The sequence below is a fragment of the Ictalurus furcatus genome, chromosome 13 (assembly GCF_023375685.1).
Source record: "Ictalurus furcatus strain D&B chromosome 13, Billie_1.0, whole genome shotgun sequence".
Classification (NCBI taxonomy): domain Eukaryota; kingdom Metazoa; phylum Chordata; class Actinopteri; order Siluriformes; family Ictaluridae; genus Ictalurus; species Ictalurus furcatus.
This window is the reverse complement of record NC_071267.1, coordinates 3,917,194-3,938,502: the sequence shown is the minus strand read 5'-3', so window position 1 is coordinate 3,938,502 and position 21,309 is coordinate 3,917,194. Positions and strand designations below refer to the sequence as shown.

The 21,309-nt window shown below is 38.8% G+C and overlaps 1 protein-coding gene across 2 annotated transcripts in view; it reads right to left on the bottom strand.

The window, feature by feature from the left end:
• The window catches only part of LOC128616750 (NLR family CARD domain-containing protein 3-like), a 76,391-nt gene that overhangs the window by 33,868 nt on the left and 21,214 nt on the right, over positions 1-21,309 (bottom strand). Inside the window, exons 1-10 of one of the 2 annotated variants that reach the window (XM_053639544.1) lie at positions 14,728-14,794; positions 14,450-14,568; positions 12,666-12,782; positions 12,202-12,256; positions 11,770-11,974; positions 9,720-11,481; positions 6,282-6,455; positions 3,128-3,301; positions 1,144-1,317; positions 867-895 (exon numbers count right to left, since the gene is read on the bottom strand). In XM_053639544.1, the coding sequence (XP_053495519.1) occupies positions 867-895; positions 1,144-1,317; positions 3,128-3,301; positions 6,282-6,455; positions 9,720-11,481; positions 11,770-11,974; positions 12,202-12,256; positions 12,666-12,782; positions 14,450-14,502 (2,743 nt within the window). In that variant the 5' untranslated portion in view covers positions 14,503-14,568; positions 14,728-14,794. Of the gene's footprint in view, positions 1-866; positions 896-1,143; positions 1,318-3,127; positions 3,302-6,281; positions 6,456-9,719; positions 11,482-11,769; positions 11,975-12,201; positions 12,257-12,665; positions 12,783-14,449; positions 14,569-14,727; positions 14,795-21,309 lie in introns of those variants that run through there. The other variant, XM_053639543.1, reaches the window with a different exon arrangement.

Sequence of the window (21,309 nt, the reverse complement as noted above, 5' to 3'; positions counted from 1 at the left end):
CTGGAAAGGGCCAGTAGACCTGACCCATCGGTTTACCTGGAATATTTTTGCCAGGTAAGAACAGGTTTAAGTTCTGAGCAATGGACAGTTTTAATGGGTCCATCTTCTCCATGTGGTCTGATCTTATACAGCGTTCCCACTTCATCAATGTAGGCTACAATCTCAAACACAGTAGAGCACCAGTCATCCTGAATCTTACGGCAACCATGAAAATGATTCTTACAATACACTAAAGTGCCAGGGGGTAGTATTGCTACTGAGTAAGTGCAATTGGTCCTACGGTGAATGATCAAAGTCTCCAAGTGCCTTCAGGAACTGGTATAAATGGAGGTCAAATACTTTTGGTGTTACAGCAGATATTTCATTATTTGTGTTGATTTCTCCTGTGTATGACCTTCTGCCTGTTCTTGACTTTGTATCTGCTCTGTCCCTTTAACTTTAATGATTCAGCTCCCAAACTGCTGTAAATGTGGGACGGGTTCTAACTCTTCACCAAAACTGCTTTATCCTGGAGAAGAGGTTTGAGGTGAGACTCCTGTCATACGCCGGTCCTGGTGAGTTTATTATCCTTAATGCTGAAAGACAGAAGAGCATCAGTGTAAACACACAACATCAGCATAAACACCAACACACACACACACACACACACACGCACACACATTATTCAGTATGATAGAGTAGAGTAGAGTAAAGAGACAGTAAGTCAGTAACTCACTATAATGTCTCCAGTTTACAGTGTGGATCCTTCAGTAGATCAGAGAGCAGCTTCACTCCTGATTCTCCTGGATTATTACCGTTCAGATTCAGTTCTCTCCTCAGGTGTGATGAGGAGTTTGACCTCAGAGCTGAAGCCAGAGCAGCACAACCTTCATCTGTAATACTGCAGTTATACATGCTGCAAAACAAAAACATTCTCACACTTAACACACTCAGTTTTAGCTCTGAAAACATCAACTACACAAAATCTTTATATAGAGAACATTTACTCTCCATCTCACACACACAACAATGACAATATATCACATCACTACAATGACAATCACCACAGATGGAAACTGGATGTAGCTGTGTTTATTAAAATTCTGTTTTCTCTGTGTGTGTGTGTGTGTGTGTGTGTGTGTGTGTGTGTGTGTGTGTGTGTACCTCAGTGTCTCCAGTGTACAGTGTGGATTCTCCAGTCCAGCAGAGAGCAGCTTCACTCCTGAATCCTGCAGTTTATTGTTACTCAGGTCCAGTTCTCTCAGTCTGGAGGTGTTTGAGCTGAGAACTGAGGACAGAACTCTACAGCTTTCCTCTGTCAGATTACATCCCCACAGCCTGGAAGAGAAATGATGAAGTGTTAGATTTATTTATCTGATTGTGAAATGAGGTGTTTCCATCAGGTGGGAAATAAATTGTTTACCTGAATACAAGGTTCTAATGTCAGGATAAAAATATAAAATGAACAGCCTGTGTATAAACAATAAACTAGTATTGGCATGTTATTAAAGTAAATGTGTGTGTAATGTACACTGATCTACACGCTGTAGAAATAAATGTACTTTGTTCTGATGTGAGAAGTGATGTAGATATTTCAGCATTAACACAAAGCTGAGTTTCACAGAGACGCTAAAACTGTTGGAGTTCATTGTTCTTTGGAGCTTAATCTAACTTTCTCACACACACACACACACACACACACAGAAAAACAAAGCTCAACAGCAGAAACAATGCTAATCCACACCATATAAAATACACACTTTAATGTTTTACTCACATAAAACACTGGGCCTCATTTATCACACTGGATACGAATTAATTTCTTCATAAACAGTGCGTAGGAGCATTTACACAAGAACTCTTTAATGTGCAAATTAAAATATAATGTTATGGAACATTTACAGGATGTTGAGAGAAAAGGTTGATGAGGTGTTGGATCAGAGTTAAATTGGTGTTGATTGGTCTCTCTTTGTGCTAACTAACCTATCACTTTTCTCGTCAGGCAGGCTTTACAGTCGACCTCTCTCTCTTTTAAATGGTATTTGAACATAAATGTGTGTCGGCAGAATGTGTACACAACCACCCTACGATGGTAAAAATCCACCCACTCCTTTTTTATATTCCCAATAAATCATAAACAGAGTCTCAAAATGAGCCTTTTTTGTTTTCGCCCTAACGTGACGTCACGTTGGAACAAGCCCCGCCCAGGGACTCTGCCCTATTAGAATAGCTCCTCCCCTGATTGAGCTGCACACAATCTGCCATGTTCTCCACACTAAGAATGAACATGAGTCGTCATGTACTCCCGGCATCAGAGACACTGAAGACGCAGTGAAGTTTTATTTTTGAAGGAAATGTGCTCCAAAATACCTAAAATCATTTCACACCAGACTGCTTTGTGAACGAGGGTCAATACAAAGCAGGATTTGATAAAAACTTGATTCTCAAGCATGGATCAGTTCCCACTGTTCGTGATCCAGCTTCATATCCAGAAGATGGAAATATCACACTTTATATTTTTGGAATGTTTGCAAATCGATTTTCCGAATGAGCTTGTTAGCAGATTCCATGGCTAATGCGGCTAAAGTGCCAGAGTTATGTCGTCATTTTTATTTTTAACCCGAAAACACACCTTTATTATGCACAAAACAGTAAGGTGATTGTCTTTTTGAATATTGTGTAGGTTTTGTGTGAATCATTTCACACCAGGCTGTTTTGTGAATAAGGTTGTTAGCAGATTCCACAGCTAATGTAGTATCGGAAGCAGGAGCTGGTCTCTTCCGGAAAGGGGGTGGGGCGCAGCAGCTCATTTGCATTTAAAGAGACACACACCAAAACAGCCTGTTTTTGCTTCCACCCAAAAAGGGGCATTTACAGCAGGGTATAAGATCTGTGGGGTATTTTGGGCTGAAACTTCACAGACACATTCTGGGGACACCTGAGACTTATATTACATCTTGTAAAAAGGCTTAAAATAGGTTTCCTTTAATATTATATTTATTATTTTATTTTATTTTCCATTGTGAAGCACTTTGAGCTGCATTTTATGTATGAAATGTGCTATATAAATAAAGTTATTATTATTATTATTATTATTATTATTATAACTTTTGTTGGTGTGTGTGTGTGTGTGTGTGTGTGTGTGTACCTCAGTGTCTCCAGTGTACAGTGTGGATTCTCCAGTCCAGCAGAGAGCGCCTTCACTCCTGAATCCTGCAGGTTATTGTAACTCAGGTTCAGTTCTCTCAGTCTGGAGGAGTTTGAGCTGAGAACTGAGGACAGAACTCTACAGCTTTCCTCGGTCAGATTACACCCCCACAGACTGGAAGAGAAATGATGAAATATCAGAACTCTGACCTCAAACACAGCCATAATCCAGCTAAAGTTTACCATGTAATAATAATAATAATAATAATAATAATAATAAATTATCAGTAACAATGATCCTTAAAGGAATGAAAATAGGTGTTTTTTTTTTGTTTGAACAAATGCTTTATTATAATTGAAACTTGAAAACATTTTTTAATGAAATTATGTGTTAAAAGGTCTCCAACTAAAAAATAAATAAAATAAATAAGAAATCTCCTGTTTACACGCTGTAGAAATAAATGTACTTTGTTCTGATGTGAGAAGTGATGTAGATTTACATTTACATTTATTCACTTAGCAAACGCTTTTATCCAAAGCGACTTACAAATGAGAAAAATCCAAGCAAAGATATTACAGCATTAACACAAAGCTGAGTTTCACAGAGACGCTAAAACTGTTGGAGTTCATTGTTCTTTGGAGCTTAATCTAACTTTCACACACATACAAATCACATAACACACACACACACAAAAAAAAAACAAAGCTCAACAGCAGAAACAATGCTAATCCACACCATATAAAATACACACTTTAATGTTTTACTCATATGAAACCTGGAACTGCGGAGAGCCTGCAGTCAAAAAGGGAAAGCGACAGAGCCCGTGCTAAAACGAGAATAAATATGGGCGTGGCTTTTGAGAGGTGGCGAAAACTCAGAGATCTGAAGGGATTGAAGACTGAGATGCTTTTTTCCTGTTAAACAGGTCAGACATTTCAGTAGCTCAATAGGTAGCTAGCTAACTTGATTCAGCTGTTTGTTTGTTTTGCTATGGTCAGTGTGGTAAACTGCACTTATTTTCTGCTAGCTATGAGAGAGAGCAACTCTCCTCTACTTCAAGAAAACCGTATCCACCTCCACCTCCGCTGTCGAGTATTGGAGCTAATATACAACACACGAATAACTCAGTGTTGCCAAGTCTCACGAGACAAATAAGCAACTGCAGCTTCAAAAACAAGCCCAATATTATTATATCCTGTTACAGGTTCAATGTAAACAGACTCAATAAATGAGCCTACAACATATTAAACTGAAACCACTCACAGTTTAAAACTAGGGCTGCAACTAATGATTATTTTCACAATCGACTAGTTGGCCGATTATTTATTTATTTATTATTTTATTATTAATTAATTTGTTTGTTTATTTATTCATTTATTTGTTTTTAACCACTCGCAGTTTAAAACTAGGGCTGCAACTAACGATTATTTATTTATTTATTGCTAATAATCGATTAATCGTATGAGGGCAAACTTTCAGTGGCATTTTTTTTTCATTTATTTAAAATGAAATCCACAAACTGAGTGTTACCAATAAAAAATATTTGTCCAAATATATAAGACCGAAAAGAACCCAATACACACAGATACACACCAGAATATATTTTATTCATTTAAATTAAATTAAATTTATTATTAATGTTAAATATGAATAAAATAAAGTAACATATATAGAAATGACTGTTTAATATATAGCCTATAATTGTTGTGGAGTGAGGGGGTCCTTGTGGATTGTTCAAAATATGCTAGGGGTCCAAAGCTCACAAAATGTTGAGAACCACTGGTCTAGTGTATGAATTTTAGAAATGTAAAATCGTCTCAAATGGAACACAGACTTTGACTAACCTGAAAGTCCCCCCCAACCCCAAATCCGATTAATCAGAAAAATAATCTGCCAACTAATGGATTATGAATGGATTATGTATTGAGTGGACATAGAACCAATACAACTGAATATATTTTTTAAATGTTCCCGTTAAAGTCCGCGGAAGCGGGCTTTGGGAAATGCAGGTCATCAGCGCCTTATAGTAATAGTCAGTAAGGGACCATCTAAAAAGTGCATGCCCTGGGCAACTGTTTAAGATTCTACTAAGTTTATAGTCGTGTACTTCACAGGATATCTAACTTACTGCAGTGGTAGGATTCAGTATGGATAAAGAATTTTTTATAGCATATATGTTATTAATGATATACCTTTATACTACACATATAAACTCATTGTGCCATATAAAAATCTTATTTACAGTTGCCCAAGTCATGCACTTTTTAGACGGCCCCTTACTGACTGCGCTGATGACCTGCGTCTCATAAAGCCTGTTTCCATTTCCGCAAGAGAAAATTAAAAAAAAATATTCAGTTGTATTGGTTCTATGCCCACTCAATACACATTATTAAGACAATACACATTATGTCCTTTTTGTGTGTTAATTTCTTGAGAAATAGAAGAGGGAAACTCAAATGTACAGCGAATGTCCGATATAAACCCAACTTTAACCCGGTGCGCGTGGTTTACAAAACCGAAGGTACGGATTGCAAAACCGAGGGTACGGATTGAAAAACTGAGCACAAATTGCAAAACCGAGGGTACTATTTACAAAACCGAGGGCACGGATTACACACGGCTGTTTTTTTGTCTTACCTGACACTAGGGGTCTCCGTACAATACAGTAAGGTGATCGTCTTTTTGAAAACTGTGTAGGTTTTCTGTGAATCATTTTACACCAGGCTGCTTTGAGAATAAGGTTGTTAGCAGATTCCACAGCTAATGTAGTATCGGAAGCAGGAGCTGGTATCTTCCGGAAAGGGGGCGGGGCGCAGCAGCTCATTTGCATTTAAAGAGACACACACCAAAACAGCCTGTTTTTTCCTCCACCCAAAAAGGGGCATTTATAGCAGGGTATAAGATCTGTGAGGTATTTTTGGCTGAAACTTCACAGACACATTCTGGGGACAGCTGAGACTCATATTACATCTTGTAAAAAGGCTTAAAATAGGTCTCCTTTAATATTATATTCATCATTTTATTTGATTTTCCATTGTGAAGCACTTTGAGCTGCATTTTATGTATGAAATGTGCTATATAAATAAAGTTATTATTATTATTATTATTATTATTACTGTTGTTGGGGTGTGTGTGTGTGTGTGTGTGTGTGTACCTCAGTGTCTCCAGTGTACAGTGTGGATTCTCCAATCCAGCAGAGAGCAGCTTCACTCCTGAATCCTGCAGGTTATTGTCACTCAGGTTCAGTTCTCTCAGTCTGGAGGAGTTTGAGCTGAGAACTGAGGACAGAACTCTACAGCTTTCCTCTGTCAGATTACACTCACACAGCCTGGAAGAGAAATGATGAAGTGTTAGATTTATTTATCTGATTGTGAAATGAGGTGTTTCCATCAGGTGGGAAATAAAGTGTTTACCTGAATACAAGTTTCTAATGTCAGGATAAAAATATAAAATGAACAGCCTGTGTATAAACAATAAACTAGTATTGGCATGTTATTAAAGTAAATGTGTGTGTAATGTACACTGATCTACACGCTGTAGAAATAAATGTACTTTGTTCTGATGTGAGAAGTGATGTAGATATTTCAGCATTAACACAAAGCTGAGTTTCACAGAGACGCTAAAACTGTTGGAGGTCATTGTTCTTTGGAGCTTAATCTAACTTTCACACACACACACACACACACACACACACACACAGAAAAACAAAGCTCAACAGCAGAAACAATGCTAATCCACACCATATAAAATACACACTTGAATGTTTTACTCATATAAAACACTGGGCCTCATTTATCACACTGGATACGAATTAATTTCTTCATAAACAGTGTGTAGGAGCATTTACACAAGAACTCTTTAATGTGCAAATTAAAATATAATGTTATGGAACATTTACAGGATGTTGAGAGAAAAGGTTGATGAGGTGTTGGATCAGAGTTAAATGGGCGTGGCCACTCAGCACAAGAGCTAGCTCTTTATGTATGTGCATAGCTGCTTTATCTGCTCTTTATTCTGACCCTCGACCCAGTGTTTCTCCACCAACACCTCACTGTCCTCTACTTTCACATTCATCAGGCACTTATGGAGGAGTTCTGGACTGAGCTGGAGCTTGGGGAAATAGCATCAACACTGGACGAGCGTGCTCATTCTTCCTGTATTCATCTCTCTGTAATAAAACTACTTCATCTGAAAGGACGAGTCTACTGGTGTTTGTCTAAATTTCCACGACAGTAAACCGAGAAAGCAAGTGGCAGATGTGGTAAGAGTGACACAGCGCGCATTCTGATTGGTCTCTCTTTGTGCTAACTAATCTATCACTTTTCTCATTAGGCGGGCTTTACAGTCGACCTCTATCTCTCCGTGAGGTGGGGAGGTGGGAGGTAGCCGCTGAAGTCACCTCCTTGAAATGAGTTTTGGCATGGTTACATTGACATCTGGGGAACCAACTGTTGTCAAAGCCAAGAAACCTGGAACTGTGGAGAGCCTGCAGTCAAAAAGGGAAAGCGACAGAGCCCGTGCTAAAACGAGAATAAATATGGGCGTGGCTTTTGAGAGGTGGCGAAAACTCAGAGATCTGGAGGGATTGAAGACTGAGATGCTTTTTTCCTGTTAAACAGGTCAGACATTTCAGTAGCTCAATAGGTAGCTAGCTAACTTGATTCAGCTGTTTGTTTGTTTTGCTATGGTCACTGTGGTAAACTGCACTTATTTTCTACTAGCTATGAGAGAGAGCAACTCTCCTCTTCTTCAAGAAAACCGTATCCACCTCCACCTCCACTGTCGAGTATTGGAGCTAATATACAACACACGGATACCTCAGTGTTGCCAAGTCTCATGAGAAAATAAGCAACTGCAGCTTCAAAAACAGGCCCAATATTATTATATCCTGTTACAGGTTCAATGTAAACAGACTCAATAAATGAGCCTACAACATATTAAACTGAAACCACTCGCAGTTTAAAACTAGGGCTGCAACTAACGATTATTTTCACAATCGACTAGTTGGCCGATTATTTATTTATTTGTTTATTTATTTTTTATTATTTTATTATTAATTAATTTGTTTGTTTATTTATTCATTTATTTGTTTGTTTTTCGATTAATCGTATGGGGGCGAACTTTCAGTGCCACTTTTTAATTTAAAATTTTTTAAAATAAAATCGCCAGTTTGATATAAACTTAAAACTAAAACTTTACACTACTGTTTGTCCAAATATGTAAAACTGAACAGAACCCAATACACACAGACACACACCAAAATATATATTATTCTTTTAATTAAATAAAATTTTAATTTTAAAATTAAATTAAGTTAAGCTTTTATTTATTATGAATGTTAAATTCATCCGATTAATCGTATGGGGGTGAACATTTAGTGCTATTTTTTCATTTATTTAAATTATTATTATTAAACACACAAACACAGCCATAATCCAGCTAAAGTTAAGCATGTAACAGATGTGAGTGTGTTTCTCTTGCACACAGAAATCAGAGGACAGGACACCACATCAGTACTATTATTTTTATTTATTTATTTACTTATTTATTTATTCTTGTTCTTATTATTATTATTATTATTATTATTATTATTATGAACATTTGTTCAAACAAAAAACCCTTCTGTTTTCATTCCTTTAAGGATAATTATTACTGATAATAGTAATAATAATAATAATAATAATAATAATATCAACAATAATAAATTATTATCAGTAACAATGGTCCTTAAAGGACTGAAAACAGAGGGTTTCTTGTTTGAACAAATGCTTTATTATAATTGAAACTTGAAACCATTTTTTAAATGAAAGTACGTGTTAAAAGGTCTCCAACTAAACAATAAATAAAATAAATAAGAAATCTCCCGTTTGAACAAAAAGGAGCAGGGCGTGCTGTGGCTTTGTTTGGAAATATTTCGTTGGTGAAACAGAACAGAAACAGACAATAAAATGTAAGACAGGTAATATTAACTTATTCTTTCTGTTAGCATAGCATAAATAAAAATAACATCAGATGTGTGAGCTTTAAAATGTCTAAAATAAATTAATATGTACTGTAGCTGCACAGCCAGACTGCTCCTGTACCTTTAACTCTCTCTCTCTCTCTCTCACACACACACACACACACACACACACACACACACACACACACCCATACACAATGTCACATGTTGTATTCATGTTGTTCCTCTGGTGACAGTGTTATGTTTTTCTTGTTCTCAATTGTGAAGTTCTGTTCAATGTCTCTTTCAAGTAAAAGGAGAAAAGAAAAAGTGCCTTTCACTGGTGTTTAGGTCACAAAATGATCAAAAAGCAGTCATGAATACATGCAGTTATTTTGTAGAGATCATTTTCATCAGTTTTAGAGAAAAGGTAATAAATGGGGATATAAGGTTTTGTCCATATGGCCCAGATCTCAGTGCAGACGTAACGTGTTAGTGTAAAAAGTGAAACAATCTTCTGTAACAGTACCAGAGGTTTGTTTAAAGATGATTAGAGTAACTATTAACAAGCATTAATCCAAACAGTGCAGTTCAGTGTTTCATTAAAATAACAAACCATGCAGAAATACATTTATAAATAAAAATACTCACACAGCTTTTCTGGAGGCTTTGACCACTGGCAGCAGCTTCAGAAAACATTCCTCTGATTGGTCATATTTACTCAAATTAAACACATCCAGCTCCTGATCTGAGTTCAGTAACACAAACACCAGAGCTGACCACTGAGCAGGAGAGAGTCTGGTTCCCCTGAGACGACTGTCACCTCCTCTGTTCAGGTAAGTCTGTACTTCCTGCACTAGAGAATGATCATTCAGTTCATTCAGACAGTGGAACAGATTGATGGATTTCTCGGGAGATGGATTCTCCCTGATCTTCTCCTTGATGTACTCGACTGTTTCCTGTTTGCTGTGAGAGCTGCTTCCTGTCTGTGGCATTAAGCCTCGTAAGAGAGTCTGATTGGACTCCAGTGAGAGACCCATAAGGAAGCGGAGGAATAGGTCCAGGTGTCCATTCTCACTCTGTAAGGCCTTGTCCACTGCACTCCTGAGGAAATCAGACATGGTTGACTTGCTGAAGAAATGGAAACGGCCAGTGCGTTGCTCCACTAACACATTTGTCTTTCTAAAAATAAAGCGGAGAAATGTGTATAAAGCAGCCAGAAACTCCTGAACACTCAGATGTACAAAGCTGAACACCTTCCCCAGGTGAAGCCCAAACTCCTCTCTGAAGATTTGGGTACACACTCCTGAGTACACTGCAACTTCTCCAACATCAATGCCACACTCTCTCAGGTCTTCCTCATAGAAGATCAGGTTTCCTTTCTCCAGCTGTTGGAAAGCCAGTTTCCCCAGTGCCAGGATACTCTCTCTGGTCTGCTGAGGATCAGGGTCACATTTATGATGGTACTTTTGGTCCTTGTGTTTGATCTGAAAGATCAGGAAGTGTGTGAACATTTGAGTCAGAGTCTTGGGGACCTCTCCACTCAACATTCTCTCTAGAACAGTGGCTGAGATCCAGCAGAAGACTGGGATGTGGCACATGATGTAGAGGCTTCTTGAAGACTTCATGCGTGTGATGATTTTATTGGCCAGGCTCTGATCACTGATCCTCTTCCTGAAGTACTCCTCTTTCTGAGGATCACTGAAGCCTCGTACCTCTGTTACCTGGTCTACACACTCAGGAGGGATCTGATTGGCTGCTCCTGGTCGAGAGGTTATCCAGAGGAGAGCAGAGGGAAGCAGATTCCCCTTGATGAGGTTTGTCAGCAGCACATCCACCGAGGCTGATTCTGTCACATCACACAATCTCTCATTCTTCTGGAAATTTAGAGGAAGTCGACACTCATCCAGACCATCAAAGATCAACACCACTGTGTAGGAGTCTAGTAATTCTAGTTTTCTCATTTCTGGGAAAAAGTGATGAAGAAGCTCCATCAGACTGAGATTTCTCTGCTTCATCAGATTCAGCTCTCTAAAGGGAAGTGGAAACATGAAGGTGACGTCCTGATTTGCTTTTCCTTCAGCCCAGTCCAGAATGAACTTCTGCACAGAGACTGTTTTTCCAATTCCAGCAACTCCTTTAGTCAGCACTCTTCTGATGGACTTGTCTTTAAAGAGCTCGTTACATTTGATGGGTGTCTCCTGTGTTGCTGGTGTCCTGGACGCTGTCTCAATCTGTCTCACCTCATGTTCATTATTGACGTCTCCACTCCAACCCTCTGTGATGCAGAGATCTGTATAGATCTCATTCAGAAGTGCTGAGCTTCCATGCTGTGAGATTCCTTCATTAATTCTTTTAAACTTCTCTCTCAGGCTGGATTTCAGCTCTGTCTGATACACAGAGGCCACAGACTCTAATAAACAAAGTAATAACATGTTTTAATGCAAAATCACTGAGCACAATATAAAATGTAAAATTCTTTCAAATGCTGCTGTTCATTCCTGATTCATGGACTAAATATTATTGAAGGAACAGGAACACTTTACAGAGTAATCACCAACTGGACCACGAACAGAACAGAAAAGCACCAGATGTACATGAAACTAAACTCAAACTTCAAACTAAAAGTGTTAATATCTAAAACTATTTCCTCTCTCTAAAGTGAACCTGATGGAATAAAGCCATGACTCAGAGCTCATACTGTTGTGCAGTGTGTTAGCGAGATCTGTGTGGTTCATGTTCTTCAGGACGTGCAGTGTGATCTTCAGCGCTCCCTCTCTGACACTGTGCAGATTCTCCTCATCCTCCACCTCTCTCTCAGTGCATGCTGGGTAATCTGGACTCAGGAGCTTCCTAAACCTCTTCAGCTCATTCTTTATCAGAGTGATGACTTTGTGTTCCAGCTCCTGGTTAGAAACACACAGGAACACATCTCAATATTATAATGTTACACACTGAGAGATGCTTTTATTTTATGAAAAGAAGAAAGGTCTCTTTTTATTACAACTGAAATTCTGTCTGATTACCCATAATGCTGCTGCACATCGATAAACATGTGAACTGTCATTATCTTAAATAAAAAACCTGCAACCTACTCACATACAAGTTACACACATTAAAAAGACACACACACCTTGAATATGGAGTCCAGCTGATTCCTGCTGATGTTTGATTTCATCTTTTGTGGTCTGTGAACAAATAAAACACATGATGTAATATAGACTATATGTATTCATAGCTGCACAACACACTAATACATACAGAGACAGATATTTAACACTATCATCTTAACACAATACACTGATTTCAGGGTTTCCTCACTGACACTAACATGTTTATGAATAAAATAGTGATCTAGTCAGTAATGTCCCAGGTGTAAATGTTGTTGTGTAGCACCACAGACCCTCCAGCTCAGGGACTGCAGGCTGAACTGAACTCTTAAAGCAGTTTTCCACACTGCCAGTCCGAGAGCTGCAGCACTGCACACTTTAGTGTTTTACTGCTTCAACACCTGATAAAGCTCATGAAGGGCTTCATAATGAGACCAGTGAGTTTGATCAGGTGGAACACTGCTGTAAAACACCTCACTGTACTGACCTCACATCAGGAGAACTGGCTCCGTCTCTGAACTTAAGTGGGTGCTCCATTGACCGGTCACTCTTCATGGACACACAGCTGGATTCTGGTGAGTCTGATCTCTTTCCCTCCATCATTCTGTAATTAGAACAGAAATATCAGCAATAATTAATACAGTCAAACCTTGGATTGCGAGTAACTTGGTTTGCGAGTGTTCCGCAAGATGAGCAAAAAGTTGTAATAAATTTTAACATGATATACGAGCGAGGTCTTGCAATACGAGTGGTACGTATACGCTGCTTTTCTTTTTTTCTTTTCGTTGCCGATTTCCAGAAGCTCATGGTTTACAAGTGTTACCTGCTGCAACAAGTTTTTAACTGCAATGACACGGGGCTTTTTTGAAAAAAGATGCCAAAGAGGACCTACATTACAGCAGAAGAGAATGCAATTCCTGGTCAGAAGCCCATGAAAGACCGTCTCACCCTCTTGTTTTGTGCTAATGCAAGTGGCGCTTTCAAAGTCAAGCCCCTGCTCGTGTATCATTCCAAGAATCCACAAGCCTTCAAGAAATGCAAGGGTGCAGAAGAGCCAGTTAAACGTTATGTGGAGTTCCAACAGCAAGGCTTGGGTCACTCGTATCTTGTTCGTTGAGTGGATCAACGAGGTCTTCGGTCATGCAGTGAAGAAATACCTTTTAGAACTTTTTCCTTTTTCCACTCAAAGTCTTGCTGGTTATGGATAATGCCCCTGCTCATCCTCCAGACCTTGAGGATGACATACTGGAGGAATTTGAGTTCATTAAGGTCAAGTTCCTTCCTCCCAACACCACTCCATTACTCCAGCCCATTGATCAGGGAGGAGAAAAAGACGGAGAAATCCCTCACTTCAAATGAGATTAGGGAGGTGTGTAAAATGTTGGAAACAGCGCAAAATTTTGTAGAAAAGCACCACCCGAGTAAGACTGTAGCAGTGCGAGCGATGAATCTGTTTAACGGCAATGCAATGTCACATTTCCGCGAAGGAGGAATCCTTAAAAGGAGGCAAAAGCGAGTGTCACTGGATAGGTTCCTTGTTAATGTCGTACAAAAAGAAAAAGATTCCGGCGAGCCAACAGACAGCAGTGATTCCATTAGTAACCGTGAATGTCGTCCTACACAATAATTAATAAATTCGATTACTTTCTATTAAATTTAAATAATAAAAATATAAAATGGTATTTTGTGTTAATCATTACTATGTATATGAATATTTTTGGGTTTTGGAACGAATCATCTGAGTTTCCATTATTTCTTATGGGGAAATTCGCTTTGATATACGAGTGCTTTGGATTACGAGCACGCTTCCGGAAGGAATTATGCTCGCAATCCAAGGTTTGACTGTACTCTGCTGTCTCAGCACTGTTACACAATGTGTTCATCATTAAACACCAATAATTCCATCTTTTTAATTCAGCTACAGTCTGCACACTTATTCAAACAGGAGACACGCCTCATACCTCAGGAATTACACTGATGTCAGGAGTCCCAGTCACAGATAACTGACTCAGCTGGGTCTTAAAACCTGTAGAGTTCACTGACTCAAAGCTACGCTGCTCTTCTCCTCCACATTACACAGTCCTTTTCACTCTTCTCTCAGTGAATGATTTCTCTAAACTGTTCTTAGATCAGATCAGTGATATATTCACTGCTATTAAACACCTTAAACCAAAGTTTAGTTCCTCTGTAAACTAGTGAGTGTTTAGAGATACAGATCTGTTCCCATGAGACGGTGTGTATTTATTGCTGGTGAATGGAAAAGTAACTCACCTCTCATCTTTCTTTAAGTCCTGGTCTCCAGACACACTCATGTTGGAGGTCATGTCTCCTCCAGATTACAGCAGGACACACGTTTACTTCACTCCAACATCGGTGTGTTAAATCAAACCCTGTATCAGCACAGAGTTCACTTACAGGAAATAGTCACGGTATCAAGTCATAAAACAACCTGTGTACATTCAAACTTCAGTACAAACCCACAAAACTCTTCTGCATCTGGTGTACATTCAGTGTGTTTATATATTATAGCTTTAGATTTAGATACTCCCTGTGTTTTTACTCCTGAAATGGTTTATTTTCCCCTCGACACAAAATGGAGCTGTCTAGTTTTACTGACACCGTCTAACTGGTTTATCTGGTTTATTCTGCAGAGCAGGAAGGGCCTTGGTGTGTGTGTGTGTGTGTGTGTGTGTGTGTGTGTGTGTGTGTGTGTGTAAAAATGAACAATATTTAATGGTGGATTTTATGTGATTCTGCAGTAAAACATTAAACAGTAAAAATATAACAGCATATTTTCACATGCTATGAAAGGTTTTATCTTCAAAGTGGGAGTCTCCGATCTTTTAGTTTTGTAATTACAGCATTGAAAATAATCCCAGAGGTGCAACTGTTTCCAATATAACATGACCTGCTGGTGAAGCTGCGATAATTTAATCAGTAAACATTGAATAGTGAAATCATATCTAAGTAAAAATCTGATCCCTCCCAATTTCTTAAATATTTCTCTGGGAATATGGAACCAGAAGTTGTTGTTGTTGAGGAAAGGTTTTAACCAATTAATTTTCAAGGTCCCATTTATACAATTAAAACCGATGGCTTGTAGGCCTCCATCTTTAAATTCTTTGGTCATCTCTGCTCTGTTAATGTAATGAATTTTCCTGATCCAGATATAATCAAAATCAACCTGATTTATCTTTATTAATAGCTCTACTTTGAGTATGCAGGATAGATAAAATACTCAACCCAATAAGCTAATATCTCTTAATAACCATGAGCAATGTTTACTTTATTCATCTACTACTTTCCACACATTCATATTTTCACTTTCAATTGAATCTTTGGATATTTACTTGCCTGAGTATTTAACTGTGGATTTTATGGGGATGCTGTAAGCCTCTGTTAAGCGTCTTTGCTGAACCGGCATTAGCTCACACTTATTCAAATTTAGCTTTAGAACGGAGGCTTTGGAGAAAATGTGAATTGTATGTAATATCTTGGGAACTTCCGTTAGCTGCTTCATAGAGATGGTTGTATCATCTGCTAACTGGCTGGTGATTACTGGTTGCCCAAGTACCTTTAACGGAGCTATGTTTGAATTTGTAATAAAAATAGAAAGCATTTCTGTAAATAATTTCTTTCATTACAAAGGGAATTGGAGAAATAGGGCCTTGTTTAACCCCACGTGTGATGATAAATCGGGGTGAGGTACCTCCTGGTAAGGAGATTGAACTATTTGAATTTTCATAACGAGATTCTATAATGTTTCCAAATTGAAGGAGGTCATATTATCTGTTGGTTCTTTTAACATAAGAAAAAAATGGATCTTTAAAACGACCCAAAAGTGTATATAGAAATTGAGAGTGAGATATTCCATGACCCTCAGTGGAAAAACACCTTGCATCCTGAGGTGAGGGCGGTTACGACACAGCATTCGGACGCTCGAGCACACAAACGTATAGATGTAAGATTTACCAATTTGTATTTGAGGTAGGAATTTGAATATCGTAGCTATTTCAGCCCATGAAATTTTTTGCTGGTTTTGATCGACAATTTTATTGTCAAAATAATTATTTAGCTATGAAACTGTCAAAAATGCATACATTTGCAAGTTAGCTAGCACACCAAAATTGTGTGTATGTGCCATTGCTACGTGTGCATAAATGATTTAATGGTATGGTTAGTCAAAATGTTCACACAGAGATGAGAATTCTTCAATATTTGAAGAGGGAAATATCTCTCTGAAAATCCATACCAGGTTTTGTTTGTTGCCTTTTAGTGACAGACACTTTGCTCTCCTCAAGCTTGGCAAGAGGCAAACAGTTCAGTGACCCCTAGCTACTGGAGTCTGAACCCTGTGCTTATTATAGAGAAAGTTCATTTTATTTATTGAACTGTGTTTCTAAAAGCTGTGGAATTGTTTAATTTGGAGACTCCAACTCAGAAATCCTCAAAGAATGCAGGCAATGCAAAAAAAAACTTGATATGAGGAAAAAGTGGGGGACAAAACCTAGATTTTGAAATGTGGGGGACATGTCCCCCAATGTATAATGGCTCCTACGTCCATGTTACTGACATGTTTCAACAAGAATATAAAGATAAATAACAAATGACATACAGTGTATTGTTTTCTGCTACAAAAAGTCCAAATGTAAAAATATAGGAAAAACTTTGGTTTGCATTCAAACAAATATAAAGTATTTGGACTAAATTAGGAATCGGTGGTTACTGATTATTTATTACTCTGTTCCTGAGCAGTAAAACCTAAACGTTTGCTTGTGCATGGCCCATTTTACTGAGGACAGCTTCCTGAACCTGGGCGATTACACAGCAGGCTACACACCAAGGCTACTCCTGAAAAGTGGGGCGATTCCCACTTTGCTCTGGCAATCTTGTGCTTCTGAATCAGAACCTGTAAGTATGTTTGATTATTTTATCTTTTAAAATGATTTTAGATTTTTATCTGCTATTGAGTTTTGTGTTGTGGCCCAGGGCTCGGTTTTAGACCTCTGCTAACGTGCTAGCTAAAGTTTTGATATTCAGCTGTGGGAATTTTTACCTATAAACCTGCAGAATAACACCTATTCCCCTGTCTGTATTTTGTCTCTTTTTTTCTGTCGATTTCACAAGCCAAATTAAATCGTTATAACATCATATCTTGGTGGTTAAGGCTCTGGGTTACTGATCGGAAGGTCGTGGGTTCAAGCCCCAGCACTGCTCCAGACCCTTAACCCTCTCTGCTCCAGGGGCACTGCATCATGGCTGACCCTATGCTCTGACCCCAGCTTCCTGACATGCTGGGTTATGCGAAGAAAATAATGTCACTGTGCTGTAATGTATATGTGATTAATAAAATAAAGACTCATTATATTCGAATATGTAAACATATTCGTCTTTGTCTGGCTGGAAATGGTACCATGAGCTACAAGTCTCAACACTTGGGGGCACAGGTGATCCTATTATAGTTTGGGGGACAGGAAACTCCAAGCTCTAAATGAGCTTGCTTCTTATGGAGGCTTTCTTTAACCTCAGCTAACTCATCAGCAGGCTTGACAGAGACAGTATTAGAATCAACAGAAAACTCTTAATATTAATACTACAAGACTGTGCACAAGGCTGCTGCACCCCAGAGTGTTCTAGGAAACTCAAGGTAGGATCTTGAGGAAAAACCCTGTTACCATTCATCTAAGTTTAGCATTCTCTGCCTGAAGTTGATGCACCAAGTTGATGAAGTTGTTCATCCAGTGACTAACAACCAAATTGAGGCAAACAATTCAAGCGCTGCCATTGTTCCACAGACAGGAAGTCTGTTTGCACTAGGCTGGTGGGTGTTCCTTTCCACATTTCCAACACCTCAGCAGGAGGCTGATGGAGACCTGAGTCTGGGAAGTAAACCTACTTTCAGACTATGGTGACTACCTACATAGGAGACCTTGTGCTGGCTAGCCAATGGTCCTTTCTACACGATCGCATTCTAGTCAATATGACCACTGTATATTGCAAGTTGCCTTCTCCAGCTGTCAACTTCAGTGGAAGTTGTTATATCATACACTTTCTGTCAAATTGTCAATCAAAGTAGTCTGTGCTGATTTGTGGCCCTTTGTGCTTCCATGACTGCCATTTTGGTAGGTAACCTAATTTATGACCAGTGGTGGGGGTATCGACGGCATCAGTGGGTCAATCTGGCCCCTGTGTGTCTGGGCTGTGGCGGAGGTGTGTGGAGGGGGCGGGGAGGGGGAGTCCGCAACAAAGGTATTTATGTTAAGGAGTCTGGTTTTGGGGGGGCAAAATACAACTGAAAAAGCCTGTAAATGGTTAATATTGGGTATGTGTTTGTGTTGCTGTGTGGGGGTATTTCATTTGTGTAAACACAGTGTTAGAAAAAGCATGATGTTTGAACGTGTACATATATGAGTAGAAAATTTGTTTGAAAAATAAATGAAAACAAATGTTGATTACGTTTTCAGGGGACCCGGTTTGCCTTTAAATAAAAAGCTTTTTTTAAAGAATCTGTTTAAAAGAATCGTGTGTATTACGTGTCTTTCAAACATAAACCTTTAGGAGGTAAAAGTTATTAAAAGAGCTGTTTAAAAAGAATCGCGCATATTACATGACTTCTAAACAAAGATCCTTATGAGGTAAAAATGTCAAAGTGTTGGCTAAAAGAATCGCCGTATCGTTTAAACTAGAAGATAACTTTTCGCGAGATGTCTTCCATGCGCTGGGGTAACGCAGTAATGATATTAAAACCAAATCACCTCTCTCTCTAAACCCCGCCCATACACACGTGTTTCAGACACACCTCTCTCTCACTCTCTAAACCTACGCCCATACATGTGTTTCACCTGCAGACAGTTTCTGTAGGCTATGTGCATCTAATTTATGACTCTACAATTCTGTTTTGTATGTGCATCTAATTTATGACTGTGTTTTTCCTGACCAAGAGTTTTGTGGGGGAGACACTTATTTTATGACCAGGGGTCATGGTGTACTCCTATCAGTTTGTTTATGATAATGAGTTAGCGTCTTGGGGTGTTAATGGCTTTACGAAATCCCCACAAATAGGTAAGCACTGTGTTTAAAAGCGGAGTCAGTTACGCAGAAGTTTCTAAGATGTCGGCTGTGTACCAGTGCTTGCGCTGTGTAATTTAGATGAACTGGTGGGTTCTCATTTTAGCTCATCGCTAAAGTTTTGTTTTTATTTTGAGCAATACTTCAAAGAGAAGATGGCTGTGTATCGTAACAGTAAGTGTATTATTTTTATTATTATGCATTATTAAGAATGTTTATTTATAAACAAATTTATGGGTCTGCTGTAATGGTTAAACAGATATCTAACGCTACAGGTGATGCTGACATTGTGTCTATTCCGGACATCGTATTTTATAAGTATTTGTGCCTATGTATGATGTGCTGTGTATGTGTAGAATGATTAGCCTATACTTTTTATTTTACACAAAGGATTGAACTCAGGCGGTGCAGCTCCGCGAGTCAGGTCGGATAACCCCGTGCTCAGTAAGTGTTGTAATAATTAGATATTTGACGGTTATATTTAAATGTGGTTTTATGTTTCTTTGTGTTTGTTTGTTTACTGCTCATGGATTATCAAATCTTGTAAACAAGATCGACACACCCGTGTTCAAAAATCGTGCTGTGGGTTCTACTGAACAGCTTGTGTCAACAAAGCCTAGAAAGAACAAGCGTAAAACAGTTACGGTCGCTCAGGTCCATGCTCCGACTGACAAATATTTGAGAGACAGAGGTTTAATGACATCTACAACGCCTAAGCCATCAAGATCTTCCCCAGGGTCGACAGACGCTATATAGCATGTGTTTTTAAAAAAAAAAGAAAAAAAAAAAAAGGAAAGTGTTTTATCATCCTAATTCATACTGATTTCCTAATTCATGTTTTTCTTTTTCCAGAGTCAGTTGAGAGTGAACGTGCTGCCGCTGAACCGCACGCTATAGACTCCATTTTGAGCTGGGATCGTGAATTGTTAGAATCGTGGGATGATTGTGCATTTTCCCCGGCTCCTGAGAAACGCGTGCCAGCGAATGTCTGACTGCGGGAGAGGACGACTCTGAGGCCCTACCTTCAAATCAAGAAGCTTACGGTCGCGAGTCGCCGGCTATTATAGACAACAACAGAGCCTTATCTAGCCTTATAACTGATACGTTCCGGGTTCAAGACCATCGAGGGGCATATTGCGGGGATTGAAGAGTTTTGCTGTATTCAGAGAGCGTCTGGACAGCCTTGAGAAGAAACAGCGTTTTTATAATCAATCTGTAACGGATACTTCACAACAACACCCCATCATGCATAAACATATTATAGCTACTCAGAGGCTCCTTGCTGGGGAGATTCCCCGCGTTGGCCATGACCAATATCTGACGACGGAGTTGTTACAGCAGATTGTACAATTAGTTAAAAACACCAAACTCGGGTGAGTTGTACAATACGGTTTTTATACATCTGTGTGTTTACTTGTAGTAATTACTGATTCCTATCTGTTTATGTTGTCCCCCTATCTATATAGAGGAGAAATAAGTCACAAACATGACGGTCGGTGTTACTTCCACGAGAGCTTTACTCGAATCAATTGTCAAAACTACAACAATACACACAAACAAACAGTGAACCTAAAGTGCATTAAACATTATTTAAATAAAAGTACACATAAAAATACGACTTTCATGTCCAAATTACGACTAAACACAAGCTAGCACCTTTCTGGTTTTCCGTACAAGGCGAGGACGCGCGCGCACACACACACAGAGGACAAATCTTATTTATCTCTACTCAAAAACTATCAGAAACAAAATATAAGTACGTCTCAAAATGTCAGCAAGTTAACACAGATAAAACAGGTGGGTAAAACATGCACAACATACCTATATAGAGGAGAAATAAATCACAAGCATGACGGTCGGTGTTACTTCCACGAGAGCTTTACTCGAGTGTAAAATTACCGCTTTTCCTCCAGGTATGTGGGCGGAGACTAAAGCAATTGATCCCAGAGTGCAGGATTCAGACCATCCTAATAGATGACTGATCAGCGTTATACTCACTTGAATCATCAATGTATTAACACATTAAAATGGAACAACAGCGAAAAATAAACACTCTTTTAACT